Here is a 27,489-nt window from a genome sequence, read left to right as displayed (position 1 = left end):
GAAGGGGGAAAATGTAACTATTGAATATTTAAGGCTTATTTTTTGTTATAAGATTTCAAAATATCTGAATTTTGAGAAAAGTAGGAGGGGGGAAAATGTTTTTGTAAATGAATTGAATACCTTATTGATATATTAAGAGAATTTTTAAGGTTTGAATGCTTAATATTTGTTAATGGTTTTGATACTCTTAGAGTTATTGGATTATTTGCTACTTTGAGTCTATAAAAAGGGAGGTTGATGAAATTGTAAGAGGGGAGTTAAGGGGTCTTGGGAGCTATTAAATCTTGCAGTTAGCTAGTTTATTTTAGCGAATGTTTGGTGAAATCTATGCCCTGTTTTTGTTCTGGGAAGTCGGGGGTGGTGGGTGGTGAGGAGGGGTTGAAGATTGAGTTTAGAGATGGATTATGGATTTAAAAAATTTTTTTCTTTTTTTTTTTGATGATAGTTCGAATGATTGCTTATATTGTATATTTGTTTGATCATAAAATAAAAACTTTTCTTTTAAAAAAAAACAGCAGATCATACGAGTATTGATAATGTTGAAATGTTTTTAGAGAATGTACTGTAAGATACATGAAAATCCCTACCTATGGAGAAACATTTCATGATAATTACCACTCTGTGATGTATGGAAAATGAGACAACTTCATAAAATAGCATTAAAATATCTGATTAAAAATAACAGTTGAATAAAATAAAGATGTATATTATGTGTGTCAAATAGTAATTGATGCTTAAATTTGTAGAAAATTATAAAAAATCTTGAATTAATTTTAAGTTTTGATAAGTGATGTAATTGCATTTGATGCTTTGTGTTCATCATTTGTATGTATGTGGCTTTAGCCATCAGGTTTACTTGCTTACTTGGACAGTAATGACCCTGTTCCGGAAAAGGACTGGGATCGGATGCATATTAGGGATAACTTAAAAATTGCAAATGTGAGTATGAAATTTTCCTTTTGAATTGTTTTACTGTACATCTGATTAAAAATATCATGGCTTTAGTGAAGGTAAAAATGATTTAGCTCAGTTTTCATTATTTCTGTGGATAATTGATTTCTATAAATTAATTTTGGTGATTGATGAACTTTCCTCTATAGGATCAGTATGGGAAGTTTAATAAAGTGCCAGAATGGCAACGACTTGCAGGAAAAGCTGCTAAAGGGGTTGAAAAATTTGCTAAAGAGAAGGTGGATTTGGTTTTGATGCACTGGCGAGACAAAATGGGAATAGCACAAAAAGAGGTATAATACTAATTTTTTGTGTTCATGATAATATGATTTCATTTCAGTTGTTTGTCTAGATGTGTTTGGTTGTGTTGATTTCATAGGTGACTGAATGTATTATCAATATATTCTTATCTACAGAAAAATTGAAGATAGTTTCTTCTATTAAAGGTGATGCCTAATCAACCCTACTATTTTCTTGATACTGGGAAATTGGTATTTAAAATAACTGCTGTTTATAAAGGTGAAATATAAATTTAAGGGAACATCTGTATAATTTGAGTAGTTAATATATTTAGGTGTATGAAAATATCTCTGTATGACAAATTCTCAATTTGTTTTCTTCCATCCTTCTTTGCTTTCCTTCCATCCTTCTGCTATTTATGTATTTATGTACCTTTTTGATGGTACATAAATTGTTATGACTTTTTATGTTACACAGTTGTGATCTGATTTATACTCTGTTCTTAGCCATAATGTGATTTATGTTTTGGCTGAATAGTCTGTAAGTAAAGCATGGTTTTCTTCTGAAGAGGGAGTTGTGCAAGATGCTAATCCAAAAACAAACCAATTTCAATATGGATTAGTGTGCTAAATATATGATGTTTGATGTTGACATAATAGAAATGGATAGAAGCATTGTAAGTAGTCTTATTATCCATTCGGTTCAGAGTACTAGATATATCAACTTATGAAATTACGAGTATGACTAACATATATTATGCAATTTCAATTGTGGCTACAACTAAAGTTCTAGGCCTGTGATGGCGAACCTATGGCATGCATGCCACAGGTGGCATGTGGAGCCCTCTCTGCGGGCACACGAGCCGTCACCCAGTCAGCTCCACTGCCCATGCGCGCACATTTCCCTCCGGCCAGCTGATTTTCAAGTCTGCCCTGCAACGGGAGATGCAGCGCTTGCGTGGGGAGACCTTCCTTTCTCCTCACTTTCTGCTGCCTGTGCCTTCGCAGATCTCTGGAGATTCCCCTCCCAGCCCTGTTTTGGGAGGCAAGGCTTTTTTCCCCTCCCAGCTGTTTTGGAGGCTTTTTCCCCCTCCCAACCATTTTGGGAGGCAAAGACTTCCTCCCCCCCCTCCCCCCCGTGCTGTTTTGGGATGTGAGGCCAAAAGCGCGGGGTTGCGCGCATGCGTGGGGGGGACGTCGTGTGCGCATGTGGGGGTCGCATGTACATGTGGGGGAATCGCACACATGTGCAGGGGGGCGGGACATGTGGAAGGGGGCATTGCATTATGGGTGCGGGCACATGTGCGATAGCGCTCATGCACGCTTTTGGCACCTGAGGAAAAAAAGGTTAGCCATCACTGTTCTAGGCTCTTTTTTGTGGAATAAGTGGAGAAAAATGAAGACCCATTTTAGTTCATACATTTGCTATATATCCAGTTCATTAAATGACATTACATTTTCCAACGCTATTTATTTATTTATTTATTTTGTCGCATTTCTATGCCGCCCAACTCCCAAGGGACTCTGGGCGGCTTACAACAAAGAATAAAACAATGCAAACAATCCCATAAAAACAATAAAACATTAAAAACATTAAAACATTAAAAACTTTAAAAATTGCATATTGCTGATATCCCACCCCATGTCATCGGATGATTTCACCTAGTGGTTTCATGTAGATGTTAAATAAGAGGGGAGAGAGGACCGAGCCCTGAGGCACCCGCAGACGAGGGGCCTAGGGGTCGACCTCTGTCCTCCTACCAGCACCAACTGTGATCGACCAGAGAGATAGGAGGTGAACCACCGCAACACAGTGCCTCCCACTCCTAGCTCCCTTAGTCGCCCCAGAAGGATACCATGGTCAATGGTATCAAAAGCTGCTGAGAGGTCAAGTAGCACCAAGATAGAGGAATGACCCCTGTCTCGGGCTCACCAGAAATCATTCATCAGCGTGACCAAAGCAGTTTCCGTGGTGTAGCCAGGTCTGAAACCGGACTGAAAAGGGTCCAGATAATCCATTTCATCCAATGACCGCAGGAGCTGAAGTGCCACCAGTTTCTCTACAACCTTTCCCACAAAGGGTAGGTTGGAGACTGGACGAAAGTTTTTTAATTCTGCTGGGTCCAGGGAAGGCTTCCCGAGGAGGGGCCTTACAAACGCTTCCTTTAATATTTTCTATTACTTTGGCCTATGTACATCCCCCTTCCCACCAGTAGTGTGGTTAGTAGAAGTTAGAGGTATGATTTAAGTTTCTCAGCCCATAGTGCTATTATATACACATTTCTTATTTGCAGGAAATTGTTGTAAAATATTAAAACTTTTGAGAGGCATTTCTATTAAACATAAATTTTGTTTTTTTTTATTTCCCAAATACAACTAGGATAGAAACAATATGGTGAGTCTTTATTCTTTTCTGCAAACTGCCTTGAATTACGGTAGCTTAGTGTATTGTCTATCAATATAAAATTGATTAAAACTATTGCTTGGTTAAGTTTGGCTTATTATTGATGTTTCAGCTCTATAAAAATATAGAAGTTTTCACTTGCTAACCTACCTTCTATTATGGTTATTCTTCTCCAGATTGATTGTCTTTTATTTCCAGTTATTTTCATAAACATTGTAAAGAAGTTGCTTTCTCACACACCATGTAACAACATAGTTAAGTAGTTTTATACCATACTTTTGCAGTGAATTGCTAAGACTCCATAACAGGTAGTTCTTGACTTATGACTACAACTGGGACCAGAGTTTCCTTTGTAAGTTAATGTGATCATAAAGCAAATCATCACATGACCAAACCCAATTTTACAACCATTTTTACTTTGGCCATTAAACAAATAACTGTCATTAAGTGAAGCATGGACTCATTAAGTGAATCAAACAGTTGTAAGTGAATCTGGTTTCCTCAATTGATATTGCTTGTCAGAAAGTAGCTGGGAAGGTTACAGATTATCATCACATGATCGCCAGATATTACAACCATTGTTAATGGGATCTAGTTTCCAAGTATCTGAATTGCTAAAAGTCTGTAGAGATTCTCAGTCATCCAGGTCATGGTTGTCCAAAGGTGGTTTTTCAGGAGGCAACTGGACTTTCTTGTTTCTTCTTTTGAAGACGTTTCACTTCTCATCCAAGAAGCTTCTTCAGCTCTGACAGGACAGTAGGGAATGGAATAATTTATATTCCTTTCAGACAACTGGTCATTTGCATCCTTTTAGAGGGTCATTGAAGCACTTGGAAGTTTATCTATGTCTTCAGGGTCACCTGAGTAGTGCTCCTGGTTCCTGTAGTCTGCAATCTTTTCCTTTGGAAATCCATTCCTACTCCCACACCATTCAAAGCTTGTTCATCCCAAACTGTATAGCTAAAAGTCTGTAGAGATTCTCAGTCATCCAGGTCATGATTGTCCTAAAAGTGCTTTTTCAGGAGGCAGATGGACTTTTTGTTTTTTCTTTTGAAGATGTTTCACTTCTCATCTATAGAAGCTGAAGAAGCTTCTTGGATTGCAGACTACAGGAGCACTACTCAGGTGACCCTAAAGACACAGATAATCCTCCAAGTGCTTCAACAACCCTCTAAAACAGCGGTTCTCAACCTGGGGGTCACGACCACTTTGGGGGTCAAACGGCCATTTCACAGGGGTCGCCAAAGCCCTCTCTCGCCCCCCCCACGCCTTCACTCACCCTCACTCTCTGCTCTGTTGGATCGCCGGCCGTTCACTTACCCCGCCCACTCCCAAACTATTGCTGCCTCCTGAGTCCCAGCTGATGGCTAGAGGAAAAAAAACTGTTTAAATTCTTGCCGCGGGGCTTCAAAGGGCCGCCCTATAGCCAGTGGTGGGATTGTGCCGGTTCCGCCTTGCCCCGCCCCTTCGCACCACTATTGCCAATAAATAGTGGTGGGCGAGGGGCGGGCGAGCCAGCAATTTAACAAACAGTTCAGTGTTTTTTTTGTAATTTTATTGGCCCACGGAGCTTCAGCATAGGCTAATTAGCCCTTGATTAGATCGGCTCCCGACTCTCAGCTGATTTGGTCTCAGCTGTTTTGCTCAGGGCTCTGCTGCTTGCTTGCAAAGAGTGCAGATTTTTTTTCCCCTATCTATGCTGAAAAACGAAACTGAAAGTAAAGCAGGCTGTTGGCTTTGCTGTAACATTGGAAAATTAGGCAGGCAGATTTCTTTTCTTTTTCCTCACCAAAAAAGGTAGGTGCAAACAATGGGAAATTTAAGGAAAAAGACGACAGTTCAAGATTTTAAAACACAAAAGAAAAAAAGCTCTATTTAACTAGGGAATTGTAATAATTGAGATACTATTAATTGTATATTGTGTTGAAAGCAGAAATGGTTAAGTTGTGGCTTGGAGGAATATATGGGGGAAATTATTTGGTTTATTATTATTGGTAAATATAATTAATTGATTTGTAAGAAATTGGATTGCATGGAAATAATTGGAATATTAATGTTCATATTGATTAATATACAAAAAAGATAGTTATATAACTAATTGATTTATATTAAAATGTTGAATTTATATTAAACAACTATAATATTACATAATTAACCAATGTGAGGATGGATATAAAAATAGAAGACAATGGGAAGGGGTATAATATAGAATAGAAGGGAAAAATTGAATTTGATTAAGATTAGAGATGAGGATGAAGGGTAATATTGATTTTTTACAAAAATAGATGAGGAATAAATATGGCAAAAAGGAAATATAGAAATTGTAAATTTAATTGAAATGACTAAACACTGTTTAAATTTGTGAACCAGCCAAATACTCTGTTCAAAGAAAATACATTGTATGTTTGTATGTGTTTCTAATTATTGTTATTTATTCATATTTGTTCTCTTTTATTCTTTAAAGTTTAACAATTCATTCTTTATTTTAATATCTTTATATTTGTTTGGGGTTGGCTTTCTTCCCTTTCATCTTTTTTATTGTACAGCAATCTTTCTCCTCAAACCTACCACCTCTCTCTTTTCTTTCCTTCTTACTTTCTCTTCCTCACCCTCTTCTTCTCCTCCCTACTTCTTCTTCCTTTCTCCTTCTCCTCCTCTCTTCCTCCCTCTCTTACCCTCCCTCCTACTCTAATTTCCCTTCCCTTCCTTCATCCCTCTCTATTGCTGTATCCTTTTATGCATATGGACTACTCAGAGGGCTGAAAAAGTTATTTCTGACTGGTCCTCGCACTTTTGACCAGTCCTTGAACTTACGACTGTCCTTACATTTTACGTTTTTGCCCTATCTTGTCACCATGGTGAAGAGAAGCAGTTGTGAAATGAGTGACACGGTTGTTAAGAATGCTACAATAGGCATAAATGATGACCAGTCATAAGTGCGAAGACCGGTCAAAAGTGCGAGGACCTGTCAGAAATCACTTTTTTCAGCCCTCTGGGTAGTCCTTTTGTGCACAGGTACTACTCAGAGGGCTGAAAAAGTTATTTTTGACTGGTCCTCACACTTTTGACCAGATCTTGAATTTATGACTATCCTCACATTTTACGTTTTTTGCCCTATCTTATCACCATGGTGAAAAGAAGCAGTTGTGAAATGAGTGACATGGTTGTTAAAAATGCTGCACGGGCATAAATGTGAGGATGGTCATAAGTGTGAGGATCAGTCAAAAGTGCGAGGACCTGTCAGAAATGACTTTTTTCAGCCCTCTGAGTAGTCCCTATACACATAGCCATGGCCACCCGGACACATGACCAGCTAGCCACGCCCACCCAGTCACATGACCTCCAAGCCACGCCCACAAAATAAGCCACGCCCACAGAACCGGTAGTAAAAAAAAATTAGAACCCACCCCTGGTTGGGGGTCACCACAACATGAGGAACTGTATTAAAGGGTCGCGGCATTAGGAAGGTTGAGAACCACTGTTCTAAAAGGATATAGATTACATCCTTCCATTCCCCTCTGTCCTGTCAGAGCTGAAGAAGCTTCATGGATGAGAAGCAAAATGTCTTCAAAAGAAAAAACGAAGTCCAGTTGCCTCCTGAAAAAGCACCTTTTGGAACAAGCATCTGAATTGTGATCATATGACTGGAGAGTGTGGCAATTGTAACTTCAAAGATGTCATTTTTACTGAGGCCATTGTTGCTTTAAACTATCATTAAACAAACAGGTCGTAAATCAAGACTGTTTGTAGTGCAAAGCAGAAACGATTGAGGCTACATTTGCCTCATTTCTTAACTTTTATAAAATTGATCTATATTGATATGATGGCCTATTCCTCCTTACTGCTTTAGATGGGTAAAAAAGTACCTAAGATTTTTGAAAAAGCTTCTACTTTTCATAAAAGAAATGCACGAACTCATTTCACTGTATGTTCAGTTATTTTCAGGACATAATTTGATTGACTTTATTTTGTAGAACCTCAATCAGAAGCCAGTAATACTGAGGAAACGAAGGCAAAGGATAAAAATACAAGCCAACTGGGATCTCTTTTATTACCGGTAAACAATTCAGAGAGAAATGGTGTTCCTCTTTATAATTTTTTAAAATTATCATTTAAAATCTGTTTTTTACACTGCTTATATAGATTTCTCCAAGATCACACTAGATCCAATTTGATCTGGAATTTCAAAACAAGAGAAGAATTAAGAGATTCCTTAGAGACTGAAATGCGGGCATTTCAGATTGACAGAGAACTTGGCAGCACCAATGTCATTTCCTGGAATCACCATGAATTTGAAGTATGTCTTCATCTGATATTTATCCAATGAAATTAGAAGCTTAGTTTATTTTGAATGTAAACATCTTGCCATTTCTAAACTATTAGTACATAAAATTCTGATTAAAATTATTTACATAGATACAAATCAGTGCCCTTTCTATTTAAAAAATTCCTATTGGAATTATAATCATTGGGGTTATTATAAAAGTAAGAAAATTTAGCCTATCAAGTTAAGCCCCATATACCTCCAGTCTTGGTTATCTATGGAATTGTCCAGTGGCTTCTGCTGATATACTATGATTATGATTCAGATTCTTTCCATCCTAAGGATGTCATATACAGGATCCAAAGAGTTAAGCATTTCTGTTGCTTCCTCGCTTATTAGAAATAGTCTGCTTCTTGAGATCAGAGTAGAGTATATAGTTTAAAGAAACTATATGATATAGTTTAAAGAAAGTCATGGAAACTGGACTTTAAAAAAAATAGAAGCATATCTGAGATAAATTAGAACTCTCATCTTTACCTATGGTTGGCATATTTTTTTTGCCTTTTGGCTTTGAACTTTCTAGAAATGTTTTGTTATTTCTTTTTTGTATTGTTTTACTTTATTATACTGTTGTATTTTGACCTTTTTACTGTAGAAGTGAATATAAGTTGTTCAGTTATGTTCGACTAGAAAAATATGTTAGCTCCAGAAAATAAATAAATAAATCTTGCTCCAGTTCCTGTGATGTCATTTCTAGAATAAGTGAATTCAGTTCAGTGAGATTTATTAATCCTAATGGGTAATTGAGATTGTTCATTATTCAATTAGTGATTGCTTTATGGGGTCACATAAAAATAATAGTTGTAAACAGAAATAAATTCACTTCTTCAGATATGTACATAGTCCCTAGAATAAGCAAGTATTCTCCTATCATCTTCTACATATGAGAATGTTTCTTATGATCTCATTTTGTACAAAAAAATCTGAGATTTTATATTATTTTCATTTCTCATATGTATTAGAACCTTCTTTACTTTCTCTTTGTAAAAGGTGAAATATGAATGCCTGTCAGAAGAAATTAAAATAGGGGATTATTATTTGAGATTGCTTTTAGAAGAAGATGAGAGTGAAGAAAGTGAAGCAATAAAAAAATCGTAAGTTGTTATTATCTTAACCTTAAAAGTTGCATTTAAGATATAAAGACTAAGTCTTAAACCATTCTTTATCCTTTTTCTTGACAGGTATGAATTTTTCAATGAGTTGTATCATCGTTTCCTGCTCACTCCTAAAATAAATATGAAATGTCTCTGCTTACAAGCCCTGGCTATTGTATATGGAAGGTGCTATGAGGAGATTGGTCCCTTTGGTGATACTAGATACATTGTAGGGATGTTGGAAAGAGTAAGTATTTCCTAAATTATTGCACAGTTGGAAAGTAGGTAGTAAATGTGATTTATTAATGTCTCTCTCCAAATTTGGCTAGCAAGCAGCTAAGATTTGTCTTTGAATATTTTTCATGAGAATTGAAATTGATATTATTTCCTGAATTTATTTAGTATAGACCTTACTAGAACTGATGTTTTTATTGTATCTGTTCCTGTGTTCCAAAGGCATTAAAATATGTTAAATAATCATGAATTGTAGACAATAAAGCCAGGTTGAAAAATACATTTTGTAGATTTTGCCATAATCGCAACAACATTGTTCTGAATCCCTCCCTTGAAAGATATTTTATGAAACTTCAGCATTATCTAGTTTTGGGGCATCACATTTTTGGATGTGACACATGTAGGCATGTGACACATGTAGACAGGCAAAGAGACATATATATATTGGAACAACTGTCATTGTCATTTGAATTTGCTCGTTTTAATAGTTAGGGCTCTGTGGAACTCTTCAATATTTGTGCTTTATCATTATGTTCTGTCATTACTGTTTTCGGCATCCCTGTTCCCACAACCTTATTTGGATTAGTAAGATTTATGTATTATGAGATTTACCAAAGAAGTGTCACAAGACTAAATCAATTCACCCCGGAACATTCATTTTATCTTAAACAGTCATGCACAGAGTTAATTGATTCCTTGCAGTCAATTGTGTTAGAAGAAATCCTAAATATAATCAGTTTACCTATACTGTACCCTCCTTCAAATAAACAAACAAACTAACAAGAAGAGCAGCTGAAAAATCCTTCCCATGACAATTTGGTACAAAGACTTGGCAGCATAAGCACATCTCCCATATATTGCCTGGAATGGCCAAACCACTCTGTTGACTGACTGCTAGAACAATGAGAAGCTGGCTAGTTAGTGGTCATACTGTGAAACTTTGCTCATGTTCTCTAGGCGTAAGAATTCATGGGATCCTAGATATGTACTGGAGGAAATCACCAGAGCTACGTGTTTCCCAGGAAATGATTTTTGATTTAATTAGTGTGATATTGTGATTTGCTTTAACCATTGATTAGAAGCTTTGATTACGTTGATGACTTGCTTTATTGTAATTGTTGTGGAAACAAGGCTATTATTTCCAAAAGTCATAGTGTTTTCATTATTTTCAGTCTTTGGAGATTGCAAGATAATGGTATTTAAGTATGTTGCTAATGATGCATTAAAGCAGCAGTGTCAAACTCCATGGGCCAGATCCAGCCCGCAATGTGGTCGGACCCGGCCCGCGGTGTTGTCCTGGTCTACCCAATGCAAAGAGGAAAGATCGGGCCAGTGTGGCTTCGATCCGGTCTACCCAATGCAAAGAGGATACATGGAAGCAATTTGGGGAGTGGCGTCAAGCTGGCCACGCCCACCCAGTTGACAATGCCAGAGAGCCCCCCTGAGATCAACCATAGCCTTGATGCAGCCCTCAATGAAATTGAGTTTGATACCCCTGCATTAAAGGAAAGTGAGATAGTATTTAATCACACATTTTCATGCTTTTTCTGTTAAAAAACAAGTCTTATATTTTTTATAGTGCACTGACAGACTGGAACGGGACCGGCTGATAATATTCCTTAACAAACTGATTCTTAACAAGGTGAGCAAGAATTCAAACAACTTGCATTGAAATTTCTAACCATGTACAGATCTGTCTGTAAACAACTCAGGCTTTTTTATTATAAATATAAAATAATGGAAAACATATCATTGTATTAATGATGGTATTATATCATATAATATATAAGCTTTATTTGTATGTTTTATAACAAGACAACAATTTGATAGAATTATTTTAAGTGGATGGATTAATTTCAGCTTAATGTTTTGTTTAAGGAGTATTTAGACAAACTATTTTGGCTACATTATGAGAAGTATTATTTGTGATTCTGAGCTAGTCAGCTGGATAGCTGACAGCCCAGGCTCAAAATCCGAGCACCACATGACAGGATGATCTCTCATTACTTGCTCCAGCTCCTGCTAACCTAGCAGTTCAAAAGCATGCAAATGCAAATAGATAAATAAGTACCATTTCGGTGGAAAGATAACAGCATTCCATGCATCTCATGGAATAGTATCCTGGTTGCAGGATATGCCCATATGACCATAGAAGTGTCTTCAGACAAAGCTGGCTTCTTCAGCTGAGAAATGGTGATGAGCACCACCTCTGGAGTCAGGCTCAACAAGACAAAGGAAACCTTTACCTTTACCTTCAATAGATTTTTTTGATAAATAAAATGCAAATGGGCTTAGGGTCATAAGAATGTATTGGGCTATTCAGGATCAGCCTAGTGTCGCAAAATACCTTTTATTCAATGAATAATCTTTTGACTGAAATGTATAATATAGATAGATCTCAGTTTACAACCATAATTGGGACCAGCAACTCCACCGCTAAGTGACATAGCGGTAAAGAGAAAAATCATGTGAACTTGCTTATTTAACAGCAGAACTTCTAGTTGCAGTTGTTAGCAAATCACTTGAGGCCATTAAGCGCAATATCACATAATCACGAGTTGTGACTTTCTGCCAGCTTTTGTATTTGTCAAAAGCCAGTGGTGAAGTTCACAAATGATGATCACATGACTGCAGGACACCTTGGCCATCATAATTGCATATCAGTTGCCAAGCACAACCATGAGAATGGTGTGATGGCTACAAGTTTGAGAACTGGTCATAAGCCTCTTTGTTAAGTGTCATTGTAACTTTGAACAGCTGATACATTATTGGTTGCTAAGCAAGGACCAGCTGTATATATGATTCAAAGATGATAAAATGAAGTCAGGTTATGTTTTCAGAATTAAAATAAAATTTAGTGGTTGTATATTTGTAGGTTTTATAAAATTTACAAAGTACATTATTTGTTTTGTTTGGACAATCTATCTAAATATAAAAATAAACTGCAGTATAGTAATTATAGAAAAAGGGATCATTTATCAACTACAAGTGATAAACACATATCTCTTCCTGATGCTTATCCTCCATGTCCTGAAAACCCAAGACTGGATTATTGCAAAGATGCCCACCATGGGCAGCTCTTGAACAGTCCAGAAATTAAGATTAGCCCACAATGCTGCAATCAAGTTGATAAATTACCATAGATGTCCTCTAAATAATCATTGTTTTGATTCAAACCTAGAACTTACTTCACATTTTTGAAGTTTTGTCAAATTCTTTCAGCAGAATAATGTTAGAGTCTGGATGATTTTTGGTTGTTTCAGTGAAACAGATTCTTGGGCAAATAGGGTAGGACAGATAAGGCAATAATGTAAAGCAGAACCAAAAATCCTGAAGCCCTATGCATTTTTTTTTGTTTTTTTTTGTTATTGCCTCAAAAATTTAGAGGCAGGACAGTGGGATATCATAGGGGTTGACAGAGAAAAGGCTAGCTGGTTGACTGGTAGGTTATGCCAACCCATATCAGGAACACTACAGGGAGGAAAGAATACCAGTCTTATCTACTTCCTGTTAGCCACCGATATTGGTTTTTCGTCACTTCTTCTCACCCACCCCCACATTTGTGCTCAGACTGAGCCTGTTTAATTCATGGTACAGATTTTTTAAAAATATTTAAAATGCATATGTTTCAGTTCAAACGCAGACCATCCTAAGATGTCACATGACTAATCAGTACCCTAGTTATCACTTGTATTTCAAACTGTATTCAAATGGTTTACTACAGTGTACTGTGTACAGTATGGTGTACAGTATACAAAGTCATACAATGTAGTTTCAAATATGTTTCAGGATAGTCTAATTCTCAGTTGTCCTCTCTGCATTCTGAGATCATTAATGAGCCAGTTTCCACATAAATAATAATTTTGTCTTTCATATTGTGAGTTTTTTATTATAAAACTGACTGAAGCTGAGTTGGAGCAAAATATATTTAGAAGGAATCTGTAAACATATCTTTTCATTTTGGCTTAGAACTGTTTTTATTCTGAGTTGTTTTCTTTTTAATTTTACACTTTTTGGTATATTTTTAGCCATTGAAATTGTTCAGCACATATTTTTGCTAAATAAATGCTAAATTTATGCTAAATACATACTAGCTTTTTAAAAGAAACTTATTTTCACTTCACACTTTTAAAATTCTGCTATAAAATAATGGTAAGGACATATGTTAGGGCCAGTAATGTATCCAACTAATGAATTTTATAGCCTTTACACTTAAAAGTAGGATTTCTCTGGGAAATCACATTTTTAAAAAGTAAAAATTAATATAGGAGAATTTTGGAACCTCCGCACTTATCAATTAATGTTAATAAAAATAAAGAGGGGTGCCTTTACCAAAATATATACTAATGGTTAACAGGGAAAGCAAGTACCAATTGTTCATCATTTATTCAATAATTTATTGAAATGTAATATTACTAATAAAATCAGTAAATGATGTAAAATGAAAGATTATAAATAAATAGAAGCTAGTTACAATTTTATCACTAGATCTCTTTATTCTCCAGTGCGCTGCTTGGAGACTCCAAGCAAGGGTTAACTCAAATACTATTGCCAGAGACTGGGTTGATAGAATTCCTTGGCCACGCCTCTCTTGCCCGGCTGAGCTTCAGTTTTTCAACTCAGTCCAGCCAAGAGAGACATGTATTAATTTGCTCTATCAACTTTAGTCTAGGTCAATAGAATTTTTTTGCTTGGAGTCTTCAATCTTTGAATTTTTTGCCAAAGGGGCCAGCATGTTGCGGGTAAATGAGCTGGTCTACTCTGGCAAGCCTGGACCAACGGCCACCACCCTGAAGAGATTTACTTTAGGTAAGCAGCATATCCGGGGTCAACCCTTGCATGGGGATCCTCCGTGTTGCTGGCCCCTGGATTCTAACCCACCTAGCCGCTGGTGGGTGTGCTGGTATATCTGTGTGAGAGGTAAAACTGCCACCACCTATGGTGGGGGAAGCAGCTCCGGAGTAACTGTCCAGCTGGAGGGACATACTCCGTGTTTATTTGATTTGCGTGGTGCTGGGAGGGCTTTTATCGTGCCCTCATTCTCCTGGCAGCTTTGTTTTTAGGTGGGGGAAGGTGTTTTGAGCTGCGGCGTTGCCAGGCTCATAGCTCCCGTGTATTGGACCCTCTGGTGGCCACCATGTGGGATTTCAGAGCAGAGGCGCTAGGAGAGCTGGAATTTGCTTTCGCGCCTCGTTTTTTTTTCTATCTGTGAGGCTCTTTGGCCGGCTGTAAGGAGGAGGGGTGTTAGGAGAGCTGGAATTTGCTCTCACACCGTTTATTATCAGCTGTGGAGCTGCAGAACTGTAGGACCGGCAGCGTTGCCAGGCTCAGCTCATTTTTTGATGATTGGAGGCTTGCAGCCTTGCAGATTGCCTCGCAGTGCTGGGGGGGGCAGTTTCTGCCTTCGCGCCTTTTTTCTGATCAGCTGAGAGGCATGGAGGCACCCCAGCGCATGCGCAGAGCAGTGGGCTTGCCTAGGAGCTGTAATTGCGCAACTGGGGGATTGTGAGTGGAAACTTTCCACTCCAGCTCCATTTCTAGCCCAGCAGGAGACATGACTGGGATTTGGAGCAAAGGCATTGTTTCTTTTGCTAGCTCCGGAGCTGGAAGTATTGTGCTGGTGTTGATCTCCCAGGGCCTGCCATGAGGATCCAGCTTATCCTTTGAGGCTGCAGGGGGACCTGATCAGGTGGACATTCCTTGATCCGGTCTGTATAAATTGTGTGTGAGTGGCAGAATGGCTGACAGTAGTTATCTCCACCTCTGGAACTCTCTGATCCCCCTAGGCTCCATAGAGCTGATGAATGCAGCCCCAGACTCACCAGGGCTGCCTCCAAAGGGGCATCTCACAAGGAAATCTCCAAGAGGCATCGGTCTAAGGAGGATTATGCTGCGTTGGAAAAAGATGCCAAAAGACACCTGAGAAGCATGCTTCTAAAAGCCTGAGGCAGGTACAGGAGCCAACTGGTTACCTTGCAGCAGAGGTTTTCCCTGCATCTCTGCAGCCTGATTTGTCTCCTCAATTAAGCGTGGAGCATGCATTCCCCAGAAGGTGTTGGGCATGCATTCCCCAGAAGGTGCTGGGGAGATTAGGTCGGTTTTTCCTATTGGACAGGAGGAAGAAATTCTACCTTTGGCTGCTGTGCCCTCCACTAGTAGGCACTCAAGGCCAGTCCCTACTAGGACATCTGTTCCAGAGGCCACTTTTACTCCCACTGCGGCAGGGCTCCGTCCAGGGGAGGCCCAGGGATCTGGGCTGTCTATGGACATGAAAGCCTTCATTGCTGATGTTATTGCACAAGGCATTGCTGCAGGTTTCCAGCATAACAGCTTGTCCCGTCATCCCTCGCCCCATCAACAGGTGTAGCTTCCAGCAGCTTACATTCCGGTGGTTGAGCCATCTGCATCACAACATTCACAACATTCTGTGCAGAGTGCTGATGCCCTCAAGGGGGAGGAAAATCTGGGAAATCAGGAGCTCTCAGATGATGAGGGCATGACCCCTGAAAAGCCTTCCTTCTCAGGCCTGTTTCATTCTGCCTTGTTTAAGTTTTTGTTGTTCAAGGCGAAGGCTACCACCAACAGGGGGATAGTGGGCGCCTCTTCAGAGCAGCCCCAGGCCCTCCAAGATCCTCATGAAGGTCTGTTTTCCGAACCTGTTCCAGGAGACCATTCTCTCGCCTCTGCTGTTTTTGGATGTTATGCAACGCCAATGGGCACAGCCTGGTACGATTGCTGCACCTTCTGGCAATGAAAGGCAACTTTACTGCGCTGCACCAGACCTGGAAGAGCTCCTCCGGATTCCCATGGTGGATGTTCCTGTGGCAACACTTACTTCTTCGGCCATTCTTCTGGCTGATATTGCGGAAGGTCTGAAGGCTGAGGACAAGAAAGCTGAAATGGCACTTCACAAAACTCATCAAGCTGCAGCTTGGGCCATCAGGTCAGCAAATGCAGCTTCCTTTTTCAGTAGGGCCACATTGATCTGGTTGCGCCAGATGCAAGCCAGACTACCACCGGATGAGATTAGGTTGCATCAGGACCTGAATAAGCTCATGGCTGCCACTGAATATTCGGATGATGTGACCTTAAACGCAACCAAGTTTACGTCCTGGGCATTGGTTTCTCCTGTGACATCACGATGCCTCCTGTGGGTTCACCATTGGCAGGTGGACATGCGATCCAAATGGAGGTTGGCTTCCGCCCCTTACAAAGGGGCACACTAGTTTGGGGAAGCCTTGGACCTCATACTTGTGGAAGGCAAGGACAAGAAGGTCTTTCCCTCCTTGCACCGGAGGGCGGATCGTAGGGCCTTACCTTACTACCATCAGAAGCCGCAGTTCCAGTCAGCCGATGCCACATCCCCCTCCGCCCAGTTCTAGAGGCCTTCCTATCGGGCACGAACGGTTTCCAGATCGGTCGTCCTTTCATGACAGGGGCAGACGGCAGGATCAGATCAAGCGGCCATTTCGTGGGTCAGGAGGTCGCTCCTTTTGATGCGGGAAATGACTATCCCACAATGTTTCCCACTGTACCAGTGAACGCCGAAAAATGTCAGCTGATGGAAACCCGAGATCCAGCATCTGTTGGAAATCAACGCCATCAAGCCGGTTCCAGATGGCCAGGAGGGCCAAGGACTTTACTCAATCCTGTTCCTGATGCCCAAGAGTTTGGGGGGCTGGAGGGGAATTTTGGACTTAAAGAAGCTGAATGCCCACGTGATCTATCGCCGATTCAAGATGCAGTCCCTGCAATCCATCCTGGGCTGTATCAGGGAGAGTGATATGTTGACCTCCATAGAACTCAAAGAGGCCTATTTGCACTTACCAATCCGCCCCTGTCATTGCAGGTTCCTGCGGTTCTCCTATGAGGGCGCCAGTTCCAATACCGGGCCCTGCCATTCGGCCTGTCATCAGCCCCAAGAGTCTTCACAAAGGTTCTGGCAGTGGTAGCAGCCCACATCAGGGCGCTACCCATTCGTCTACAATGTTATCTGGACGATATTTTGATCCAGTCCAGATCAGCCTCGCGAGTGGAACAGGAGGTCCAGACTGTGATACGGCTACTCCAAGATCATGGCTTCACGGACAACTTCAAAAAGAGCCACCTGGTGCCATCTACCAGTCTTCTTCACCTGGGCGTGGTAATAGACTCCTCCTCCGACCAAGTATTTCTCTCACCAGACTGACTGGAAAGTCTGCAGTCCTTAGTGGCCGGGATAGTGGCTATGCAGTTGGTGCCCTTAAACCTTCTCTCTCAACTATTGGGGAAGATGATTTCATGCCTATCCATAGTCCCCTGGGCATAGTTGCATGCCTGGGCACTGCAGTGGTTCCTTCTACCACATCAGAAGGCCAGCAAGAGCAACTCATGCCTCAAAGTGAGACTCACCCAAAGGGTGTTGAGGTCACTACACTAGTGGGCCTCCCCAGCCCTGCGGCAGAGATGCCCCTACAGGGTGAGCCAGTGCATCACAATAACTTCGGAAGCGAGTCTCTTTGGTTGGGGAGCCCATCTCCAATCCAGGTGGTTCAGGGCAGGTGGTCCCTGATGGAGCTCCAGAACAGCATCAACTGGCTGGAGCTGAGGGCGGTTCACCTGGCCTTATGCCACTTCCGAGAGACAGTGTCAGGCCGGCACGTTCTCATTCTGATGGACAATGTGGCCACAAAAGCCCACATAAATGGGGAGGGAGGCACCCGGTCCAGGTCCCTCATGGCAGAGATGGAGAGGCTGGGTCTTTGGTCAGGACAGAACATATCTCCGGAGTAACGAACGTGCAGGTGGACTGGCTGAGCAGGATGACCCAGGACCACTCAGAGTGACGCCTGCATCCAGACCTCCTCAAAGAGGTGTGCGAGAGAAGGTGGCGTTCCTCATGGCAATAACATCTACCAGGAGGATATCTGAATTGGTGGCCTTGTCTGTATGGGAGGACCTTTGCACTTTTCATGCAGATCGGGTGGTCCTTTGCTTGGAACCTTCGTTCCTGCCAAAGGTGAATTCCTGGTTCCACCGAGCCCAGGAGCTCATCTTGCCTAATTTTTGCCCGGGTCCCTATCATCCCGTGGAGGAACACTGGCATGCCTGGATGTCAGGAGAGCTCTCCGTAGGTACATCGAACGGAGTTCTTCCTTTTGGAAGACAGAATCTCTTTTTGTATCCTTCCAGCCTGCAACCATGAGCAGGAAGGTGACTTCTTCTACTATTGGCCGTTGGTTGAAGGCCTGCATTTCCAAGGCCTATGAGATGCAGGCCCGGCCTGTCTCGAGACAAATTACGGCTCACTCCACTGGTCCACCGCGGGGACCAGGGACTGGCCGGTCTCCCTCCCCTAGTTCAGGCTTGGGTATATCCCTTGCTTGGAGTCTCCAAGCAGCACACTGGAGAAAGGACGTTGGTCTTACCTGACCCGTCTCTTCTCAGTGCACTGCGGGAGAATCCAAGACCTGCCCTGCCGACCGTCCTAGGTCCAGGAGTCCAGGGGACGTTTATCTCTCTACAGATGCCGGTCTGCTACTCTGACGTGACTTCGTCAAAAAACTGAAGCTCAGCCAGGCAAGAGAGGCGTGGCCAAGGAACTCTATCAACCCAGTCTCTGGCAGTAGGATTTGAGTTAACCCTTGCTTGGAGTCTCCCGCAGCGCACTGAGAAGAGACGTGTCAGGTAAGACCAACATCCTTTTCTAAGGTTGTGTTTTCTTCTTACCTTAAGATTAGCATGCCTTACAATAAAAATTAGATCAGAAAAAATCATTTTTAAAAGTATGCGATTTCTTATAAATTCTTTATACTCTTATTACAGAAAAATGTTAAAGAGCTTATGGATTCAAATGGAATCAGAATCCTTGTGGATCTCCTTACTCTGGCCCATCTTCACACAAGCAGGGCAACAGTACCATTCCAAGTATGGCATTTTTATTTTTTTAAGCTTTGTATAAATACAAATAAGTGCAGATTCTCATAAAAACAAAAATATTTATCACATTGGAATTAATTTGAAACATAGCCTGTTCAAAATTGGGGTTATTTAATGTGTTTTTTAAGACTTGGGTTTGACTACTAATTGGCTCATTTAAGATACCTGTCATCTAAAGTTCATCCGTCCTTCCCTGTATGGTTAAGTTCTCATCCTTTGGTCCAATAAATTGAAAAATTGATGAGTCTGACTATGTATACATTCTAACAAGATAGTGACATTTGTACATATAAATTGCTTCTTAAATTGTAAAATCTATTTTTCTAGTTACATGATGCAAAACTTACTTTTCTTTTCTTTTTAAGAGCAATGTTATTGAAGCAGCACCAGATATGAAAAGAGAGAGTGAAAAAGAATGGTATTATGGCAATGCAGAGAAAGAGAGAAGAGGCCCATATAGCTTTAATGAGGTATCTTTCAAAAAAAATTGTTTCATATTAAAATAATACAGTGTTGGATCATGGCCTTGTAATATTTCTCAGAAAGGAGTATGTTTATAAATGGTGAAATTATATGTGGGGTCCTCAATACTCTCTGAGCTTGGTGGTTTACTTGCATTCATTATTGGCATTGACATTGTTTTATTACCAAACTAGATAACATCATCAGTGCTAGTAGGGATGGGAGTTTGCTCTCAATATATATTCTAGTGGCTTGCCCTGTCAGTGTTGGGAATGGCCTTGGTAGTTCTGTGGTTGGGCCATTTATTATTAGTTATTCACTGTTAGCAGTTCCTTGATAGGGATATTGAGATAATATGTATGTGATGTCAAATGAGGCAGGAGAACATTTTATTCAGCTATGTCACAAACAACAGTTAAACATAATGTACATATGGTTTGAACAACCCAAGTGATGACTGTACACTTGGATCTCACCAAAGGGAAAACATCAAAACCAAATTGACTACATATTATGCCAGAAGAGGTAGAAAAGTTCCATCCTCACTGTGAAAACATTCTGTGATGCAGATTGTGGATCAAATCATGAACTGTTAGCTGCCAAGGTAAGATTCAGGTGTTGCAGTGTCAAACGTCCACCCATGATTCAGAAATTTAATGTCGAGAAGATTCCCTGCATATGCAGTTGAAGTTAAGAACAGATAACAGAAGTTGAGAACAGATTTGAACTCCTCTACTTCCCAGAAAGGCAACTAGCCGAGCTATGGGCCAACTGTCATTAAAGTAGCCCAAAACATATTATGTATCATTAAAGTAGCACAAGAACATATTGCATACAAGAAACCAACAAAATTGGCCAGATGGATATAATAGACTGCAAAAGAGGAAGGAAAGAAAAAGCTATTGGTGACAGGGAAGAAATGCAAAGACTAAATGGAAAGTTCCAGAGAGAGGCAAGAAAAAATAAAGAAAAGTACTGGGCTGAACAATGTAAGAAACTAGGAACCAGCCATGAAAGGTCATACAAGTGTTTCACTTATGTGAAGAAGGCTGGAAACCTCTTTATGACAAAAATGGTCAGAGGAGGTAATGGGCAGGAATTGCATAACCAATTAGCAATCAAAGAACAATGTTGGCAATATGCAAAACAACTTTACACAAAAAAGCAAGGCCAAGCAGTAAGAAAAGAAGCTGACCTACCACAAATAGAACCAGATATCCTGGAGAAATATGTTGTGTGGGCACTGAATCAGCTGCCTAACCACAAAGCCCCAGGAGTTGAAGGAATTCTTGAAGACCTGCTAAGAACACTGCCAACAAAACACTGACAGTGCTTTGCCAAAGAAATGTAATACCAAAGACTGTTCCAACCACTGAACTTGATACTACTCATGAGTAAAAATTTTTTGAAGATAATCCAGAAATACTTGAATTCAATCACCAACAGTTGATGTACAAGCAGGATTTCAGTAAGGAAAAGGAATGCATGATCATATGCCAATCCACATTGGATGATGGAAAAAGTAAAGGAATACCAAAAAGATATCTACATGTGTTTCATTGACTACACAAAAGCCATTGTATTGACCATAACAAGCTCTGGAACTGTCTCAAAGAACTGGGAATATTACCACATCACATCCAGCTCATTCAGTCATTGTATTCTGTTCAGGCAGCCATTGTAGGAACGGAATATGGAAACACAAAATGTTCAGAATTGAAAAAGACACTTGGCAAGGTTGCATTCTGTCATACTATTCAACATGGACACAGAAATATTTTTTTAGAAAGGTTTTTTATTTTTTTTCAAAACAAACACAAACAAACAATACATTTTTTCTGAACAGAGTATTGGCCAAGTCAAAATTTATACAGCTTTTAGTTTTCTCCAACACAATTTATATATTTCACTTTTTGCCATAATATTCTTTCTCTCTAATTTTTTGTTTTATTTTCCTTCTGTTTCTTCTGGTATATAACCAATATTACCATTTGCCCTAATCTCTAATCTTAGTCAATTTTTCTTCCCCCCCCCATTACTTTTTTCAATTTAATTTAAAGTCAATCATTTTTCTAAAACGTAACCCTAACTCTAAATCATCTTATTCAAATATTTCCCCATTGCTCCCTTTTCACAACATAATATAGGTTCAAATATTTTCCCTAGACTCCATTATTCCAATTATAGATATTACTGTATTTTTCGGAGTATAAGACACACCGGAGTATAAGACACACCTACCTTTTTTAGTAGTTGCCTCTGCTTCTGCCTCTGAGCAATTTTGGCTCGTTGCAGAAAACAGCCTGCTTTACTTTCATTTTCATTTTCAGCATAGCTTGATTAGCACAAGGAAAAAAAAAATCTGCTCCAGCAATTTACCTCTTTGCAGCAAGCAGCAGAGCCCTGAGCAAAACAGCTGAGAGCAAATCAGCTGAGAGTCGGGAGGCCGATCCAATCAACTTGTGCTAATTAGGCTGTGCTGAAGCTGAAAGGAGCTGTTTTTTCTTGCTGTTTGCTTGCAAGGAGGTAACTGCTGTGAGTCAGATGCCAAAGGGTGGGGGCCAGAGCTTCGGCAGGGCTACATTCTTTGTATAAGACGCACCTAAATTTTCACCCCCTTTTAGGGGGAAAAGGTGCATCTTATACTCCGAAAAATATGGTAGAATTCATACAATTTTACATATATAACCCATTTCCTTCCCAGCTTATCCAAATACTACAATCAAATATATTGTATCTCATAAGTATATAACATTAAAGTCATTCATTTCTATTTCTCAATTCCAATTATTTTTAAAAATAAACCCAATTTTCCATTGCTTTTTCAAGTATATATATATATATATATATATATATATATATATATATATATATATATATATATATATATATATATATATATATATATATATATGTTTTCTCAGGTTTTCGCGGGTGTTTGTATGTAGGTCTTTGGTTATTCGGGTCTTCTCCCACGTAAAATTGGAAGTGTCTTGGCGACGTTTCGACGAAGTCTCATTCGTCATCTTCAGGCTGGTGTTCTCGGCTTCGTGCTTCCAGGAGCAATGTGAGATCGCAGCTGTCTCTTCCTTTTAACTGCTAGTGGGGGTGTGAGCTGATTGGGTGGGAACTTGGCTGTGTTCTGATTGGGTGGAGGTGTATTCTGATTGGTTAGGGGCTTGGCTGTGCTCTGATTGGATGGGGGGTTGGTTGTGCTCTGATTGGCTGGGGGTGTGTTCTGTTTGGGTGGGGGCTTGGTTGTGCTCAGCTTAGTCTGAGTTGCAGGGGGATTTGAGCTGGTGAGCTGCGTTGTTGTTGTTTGGCTTCGTGTTTGTGGCCGTGCAAGCTCTTCATGGTGGGTGTCAGTCTGCTTCATGTATGGATTGGAGGGGTTTAAAGTGGCTAATGATGTAGCTGCGGTCTGGCTTCTAGTCCTTGGTCGTGGCTCATTATCAGTGTGGGTTTGAGTCTGCTTTCTGCGTGGATGTGTGGTGGTGACATCCTGTGTGGCTCTCGTGAGTGTGGGTCTGGTGTCATTCGTCGTGTTAGGGACTCGTTTGTCAATAAGGGCGGGTTTCCAAATGGCTGGTAGGCGGGAGGTATCGTCTCGTTTGTTCATGCTGTGTGGGCGTTTTCTATCTCGAAGCCATCGAGCTGGCAATCACTTATCCAGTACCAGTACTCCGTCCAAATCACCACTCCTGCTCAAAATTTAGTCCGGTTTCCCCAGCTTTATGGCCGCTGCTATGGCCGCCGCCCCCACTACTGAGTCAAAGAGTTTCCTCCAACCTCCAAGGAACTTGCTTGTTCCTCCTAATCATCCAAGGTGCCTCTCCTTCTCCATCCCTACAGGATAGATCTGGTCCGAAGGACCCCCCCCCCCAATATAGCGGTTTGTCAGCCCAGAATTTTGCAAGACTCATCAGAGCCCACTAATTCCCAACTGTCTCGCCACGACGCTTCCGGTCGAATCTGCACAGAAATATTTTTGAGAAATACACATTGGAGGACTTTAACCACTGGGATTAAAATCAGTGGTAGGACTATCAGCAACCTCCGATGTGTTGATGATACAACATTGCTCCCAGAAAGCAAGAAGATATGCAGTGGCTAATCCTGAGTCAAAGATGAAAGTGAAAAATTTGGATTGCACCTTAACATCAAGAAAACAAAGATAATGACAATGAACACACAGATCAAAGTGCAGATCAACAATGAGACTATCAAAATAGTAAAGGAATTCAACTTCCTCGGCTATAAAATTGACCAAAGTGGTGACTGCAGCCCTGAGAACAGAAGGTGTATAGCCTTTTGAAGAACTGCAATGTATGGCATGAATAACATCTGGAAGAGTAAAGACTCACAACCAAATGCACATTTGTTAAATCAATAATTTTTCCAATTGCAACTGCAAAAATAACAAAGAAATCCTAGACGGAACTGTTCTGTCCCCGTTTCACACACGCACACCAGCAGTGGACCAAGAGTTAAAATAAACCAGCAGACAAGAATTTCCTTTGATAACAGAATTGGCAACAACCCAGTGGCTGCTTGCCAAAAGTTTTTACTTACAAAGGGAGGTTTTTCTCCTCCGTCTGAAACATCAAAGTAAGTCCACAAAAGCCAAAGAATAATCAAGTCCAGTCCAAAAATCAATCCAAGCAGAGCATATAACAAAGTTCCAGAAATGCAGAATGACTTGCTAGCTTTCAGTTTTGTTCGTCACAAGGCTTGACTGGCCACCACACGCCCTTTTATCCCTTATGTGGTGTGGTCCAATGACTCAGTTTAATCTCTGGCACGCCTCTTCCTCTGCTGCGTCCGCTTATCTCTGCGACGCTGTCGGGGATCCAGCCAAGACTCATCTCCATCGCTGTCCAACTGCGGCTGCTCCTAAGTGCCTGGCCCCTGGCCTATCTCTTGGCCTTCAGAGGACACCTGAGGCATTGCCAGAGAGGAGGGTCCTGGAGAGGGAGGCATTGCCAACTCCTCTCCTCCACTTTCGGGGTCTTCTCCTTCTGATAAAACAGGCTCGGGGGTCGGAGTCACAACATGAACCTTGCAGAAAATATCACTTGACAAGACAAGATTGCCAAACAGAAGCTGTTATACTTTGGTCATGTCATGAGAGCTGACTCGCTTGGAAAGTCAATCATGCTGGGAATGATCAGCGGTAAAAGAAGGGGCCACTCTAGTATCCACTGGCTGGACAGTATAAAGGATGACACGGCAGAGACAGTATGAGACAGAGCAGCATGGAGAGTGCTGATCCATATAGTGGCTGAAGGTCGGATATGACTGGATGGCTGATGACGACAACAACAATGTGCTTAGAAGTCCACTCATGAAGTTGTCAGGAATAACCAGTTCATGCTATGCATTTGCATGATGGATTTTTTTTGGGGGGGTGGGGGGGACCAGGACAGTTGCTTTCTTTCATTATTTTCCTTTCCTTGGGAATGAAAAACAGAAGGATTGCTACCAAGTGAGGATTGCTACCAAGGAGTTGTTTTTTGTCTTTTATTGGGGGAAAGTTTTTATTTTCAGATCAGTATTTTTATAGTTGAGGTATTTTTTTCCAAATCAAATATTCTAATGAACCTGGAATAATTGTCTATTTTTAGTCAAGAAATTTTGATTTATGGCATGGTAATGATTTGGGCTGTCTCATTAGTCTTTTAGATCTGCCCAGATTGTTTTACTGTTTTGTTTTTGACAAGATAAAGTATTTTTACATATCTGCTTACATAGACTAATATAAATATTATTTTAAATATCTTGGATATATTCACTACTGTTTGCAAAAACTGAACATTTGTCAAACATACTGTTCCAAAAACAGTATTCATTATAGTATTCAATTTCTAATACAGATGCAGGAATTGTGGACAGAAGGAAAATTGACTTCAAAAACACGCTGCTGGGCCCAAGGCATGGATGGATGGCGACCATTGCAAGTTATTCCTCAGTTGAAATGGTGTCTACTGGCCACTGGACAAGCTGTGCTAAATGAGACAGATCTGGCTACACTTATTCTCAACATGCTTGTCACAATGTGTAGCTATTTTCCCAGCAGGTAAAGAACTTAGATTTCAGGTCGCTAATATTTTTCATTATTGCAAAAATCTTAAATGGTCCATTCCTGGGAATGAAGACAGTGAAAAACTGTTCAAGAAGCCACTCCAAAAAACATAATTCTTTGCTGTAAAAGAGGTCAGCCTCTATAAAATTCATATGTTGAGCTAGTAAAGAGTTTGTTCTAGGAAAAAACAAGAATGTGAAACGTCTGCTAATTAGCCAAAAGACAATAGAAGCAAATGATTTTGTACTAATATACTGATTAGAAAAATATATTTATTTTAGAGATCAGGATAATGCTATTATAAGACCTTTACCCAAGGTGAAGAGGCTTCTCTCCGACAACACTTGCCTTTCTCATATCATTCAGGTAAATTGACATTCCATCTTGCCTTTCAGACATATTTCATTTCCTGCTTAATTTTCAATATGCTATGCATGTTTATGGGTTTTTTTAACTGAGTAATGTTTTGGATAGTAACTGAGCAATATTTTAATTTGAAATGAATATTTAACTTTTTGTACATTACAGCTTTTGCTGACTTTTGATCCCATTCTTGTTGAGAAGGTTGCCATATTACTCTTCCATATCATGCAAGACAACCCACAGTTACCTCGTCTTTATCTCAGTGGAATATTCTTCTTCATTATGATGTACACTGGTTCCAATGTACTCCCTGTTGCAAGGTGAAAACAAAATTTTCATATCTCTCTGGGTTGGTTTGAGTAATATGCAATCTAGCAATCCATAAGTCTTTTATTTTTTATTTAGCATGATGTTCAATCCTAGATCAGTAAAGAAGCCAGACTTTACTTAGTGGTCAGTCAAAAGATTCAGCCATTTCCTGCTTATTTTCTCATTTTTTGCACCAGTCCCTAGAAGAAACGAGAAAGATACAATATACCAACAGTAAGCCATGAGTACACAAACCAAAATTTGTAAATCAATAGGAGCCCATAATTTCAAATTGTATTTTATTGTGAACCATTGTATCTTATAAAACCATTGTGTTTTATTGTAAACCATTATTTCTTTCTGAGGATAGATAGCTTTACTCTCCACATTATCTCTTAGCAATATATGCAAACCAAGCCATTATTTTGTAGTGGTGATATGGGTCAATCTGCTGGTGAGGCATTCCCTAAATAATATAGTATTAAATTACTAGTAAGCGTTAAGCTAAGAGCATTCTTTCTCAACATTTTTTTTCTAGAGAAAAATAATATTTCTTTTGAAATAATTCTTGGTGAACATCTGCATAAAAATTTAACTAAAGCTCACGATTAATCATCATATTAGCATGATCAGTAAACTGAATTGAGGCATATAAAAATTCTAACCCCTGTGAACCTTAGCATTATAACCTTAGCATTATAAGATGTGCAAACTTAAAAAAACTTTTTTAAAATCATGATTTCTCACTGATCCCTAGGACTGCAGAAAATAAGTGAGAAAGGCTATCTTAATAGAAGCACTTGAATTGTAGAATTCATAACATTTAATCAAATGTTATAAATATATAGAATTCATAACATTTAATCAAATGCATTTATCTTTTAGGTTTTTGAAGTATACACACTCAAAGCAAGCTTTCAAATCTGAAGAGGTAAGATATATTAATAGTAAAAACCAACACTTAAAATTTCTGAAAATAAACCAATCCTAATATTGTGTTAAGTGTTACTTTGGTAATTTTAATCTCTTAATTTTTCTTTAGGGTTTTGTTTGCTACAAACAAAATATTTTAACCTTTTACTAACGGTATAATTGCTGATCTACTGATG

At 39.8% G+C, this 27,489-nt stretch overlaps 1 protein-coding gene and 1 long non-coding RNA gene across 7 annotated transcripts in view; one reads left to right on the top strand and one right to left on the bottom strand.

The window, feature by feature from the left end:
* The window catches only part of DNAJC13 (DnaJ heat shock protein family (Hsp40) member C13), a 161,414-nt gene that overhangs the window by 65,660 nt on the left and 68,265 nt on the right, over positions 1-27,489 (top strand). For 5 of the 6 annotated variants that reach the window (XR_009620597.2, XM_087892517.1, XM_060683672.2 and 2 more), the window contains 14 exons: positions 844-939; positions 1,101-1,244; positions 3,571-3,585; positions 7,569-7,651; positions 7,738-7,891; positions 8,909-9,012; positions 9,100-9,259; positions 10,826-10,888; positions 19,051-19,152; positions 19,530-19,634; positions 25,500-25,702; positions 25,990-26,074; positions 26,237-26,391; positions 27,266-27,311. Coding sequence is in view for 5 of the 6 variants with exons in the window: in XM_087892517.1 (XP_087748643.1) it covers positions 844-939; positions 1,101-1,244; positions 3,571-3,585; positions 7,569-7,651; positions 7,738-7,891; positions 8,909-9,012; positions 9,100-9,259; positions 10,826-10,888; positions 19,051-19,152; positions 19,530-19,634; positions 25,500-25,702; positions 25,990-26,074; positions 26,237-26,391; positions 27,266-27,311 (1,515 nt within the window). In the remaining variant the exon portion in view is untranslated. The remainder of the gene's footprint in view (positions 1-843; positions 940-1,100; positions 1,245-3,570; positions 3,586-7,568; positions 7,652-7,737; positions 7,892-8,908; positions 9,013-9,099; positions 9,260-10,825; positions 10,889-19,050; positions 19,153-19,529; positions 19,635-25,499; positions 25,703-25,989; positions 26,075-26,236; positions 26,392-27,265; positions 27,312-27,489) is intronic. The other variant, XM_060683675.2, reaches the window with a different exon arrangement.
* Positions 26,454-27,489, bottom strand: part of LOC132709567 (uncharacterized) — a 44,341-nt gene continuing 43,305 nt past the window's right edge. The window contains exon 2 of the long non-coding RNA XR_009620598.1: positions 26,454-26,580. This is a non-coding gene — a long non-coding RNA (uncharacterized LOC132709567). The remainder of the gene's footprint in view (positions 26,581-27,489) is intronic.

Source organism: Pantherophis guttatus, chromosome 4 (assembly GCF_059756535.1).
Source record: "Pantherophis guttatus breed Tessera chromosome 4, ASM5975653v1, whole genome shotgun sequence".
NCBI classification, from domain to species: domain Eukaryota; kingdom Metazoa; phylum Chordata; class Lepidosauria; order Squamata; family Colubridae; genus Pantherophis; species Pantherophis guttatus.
The sequence above is the reverse complement of the archived record's forward strand: the minus strand, read 5'-3'. Positions and strand labels throughout refer to the sequence as shown.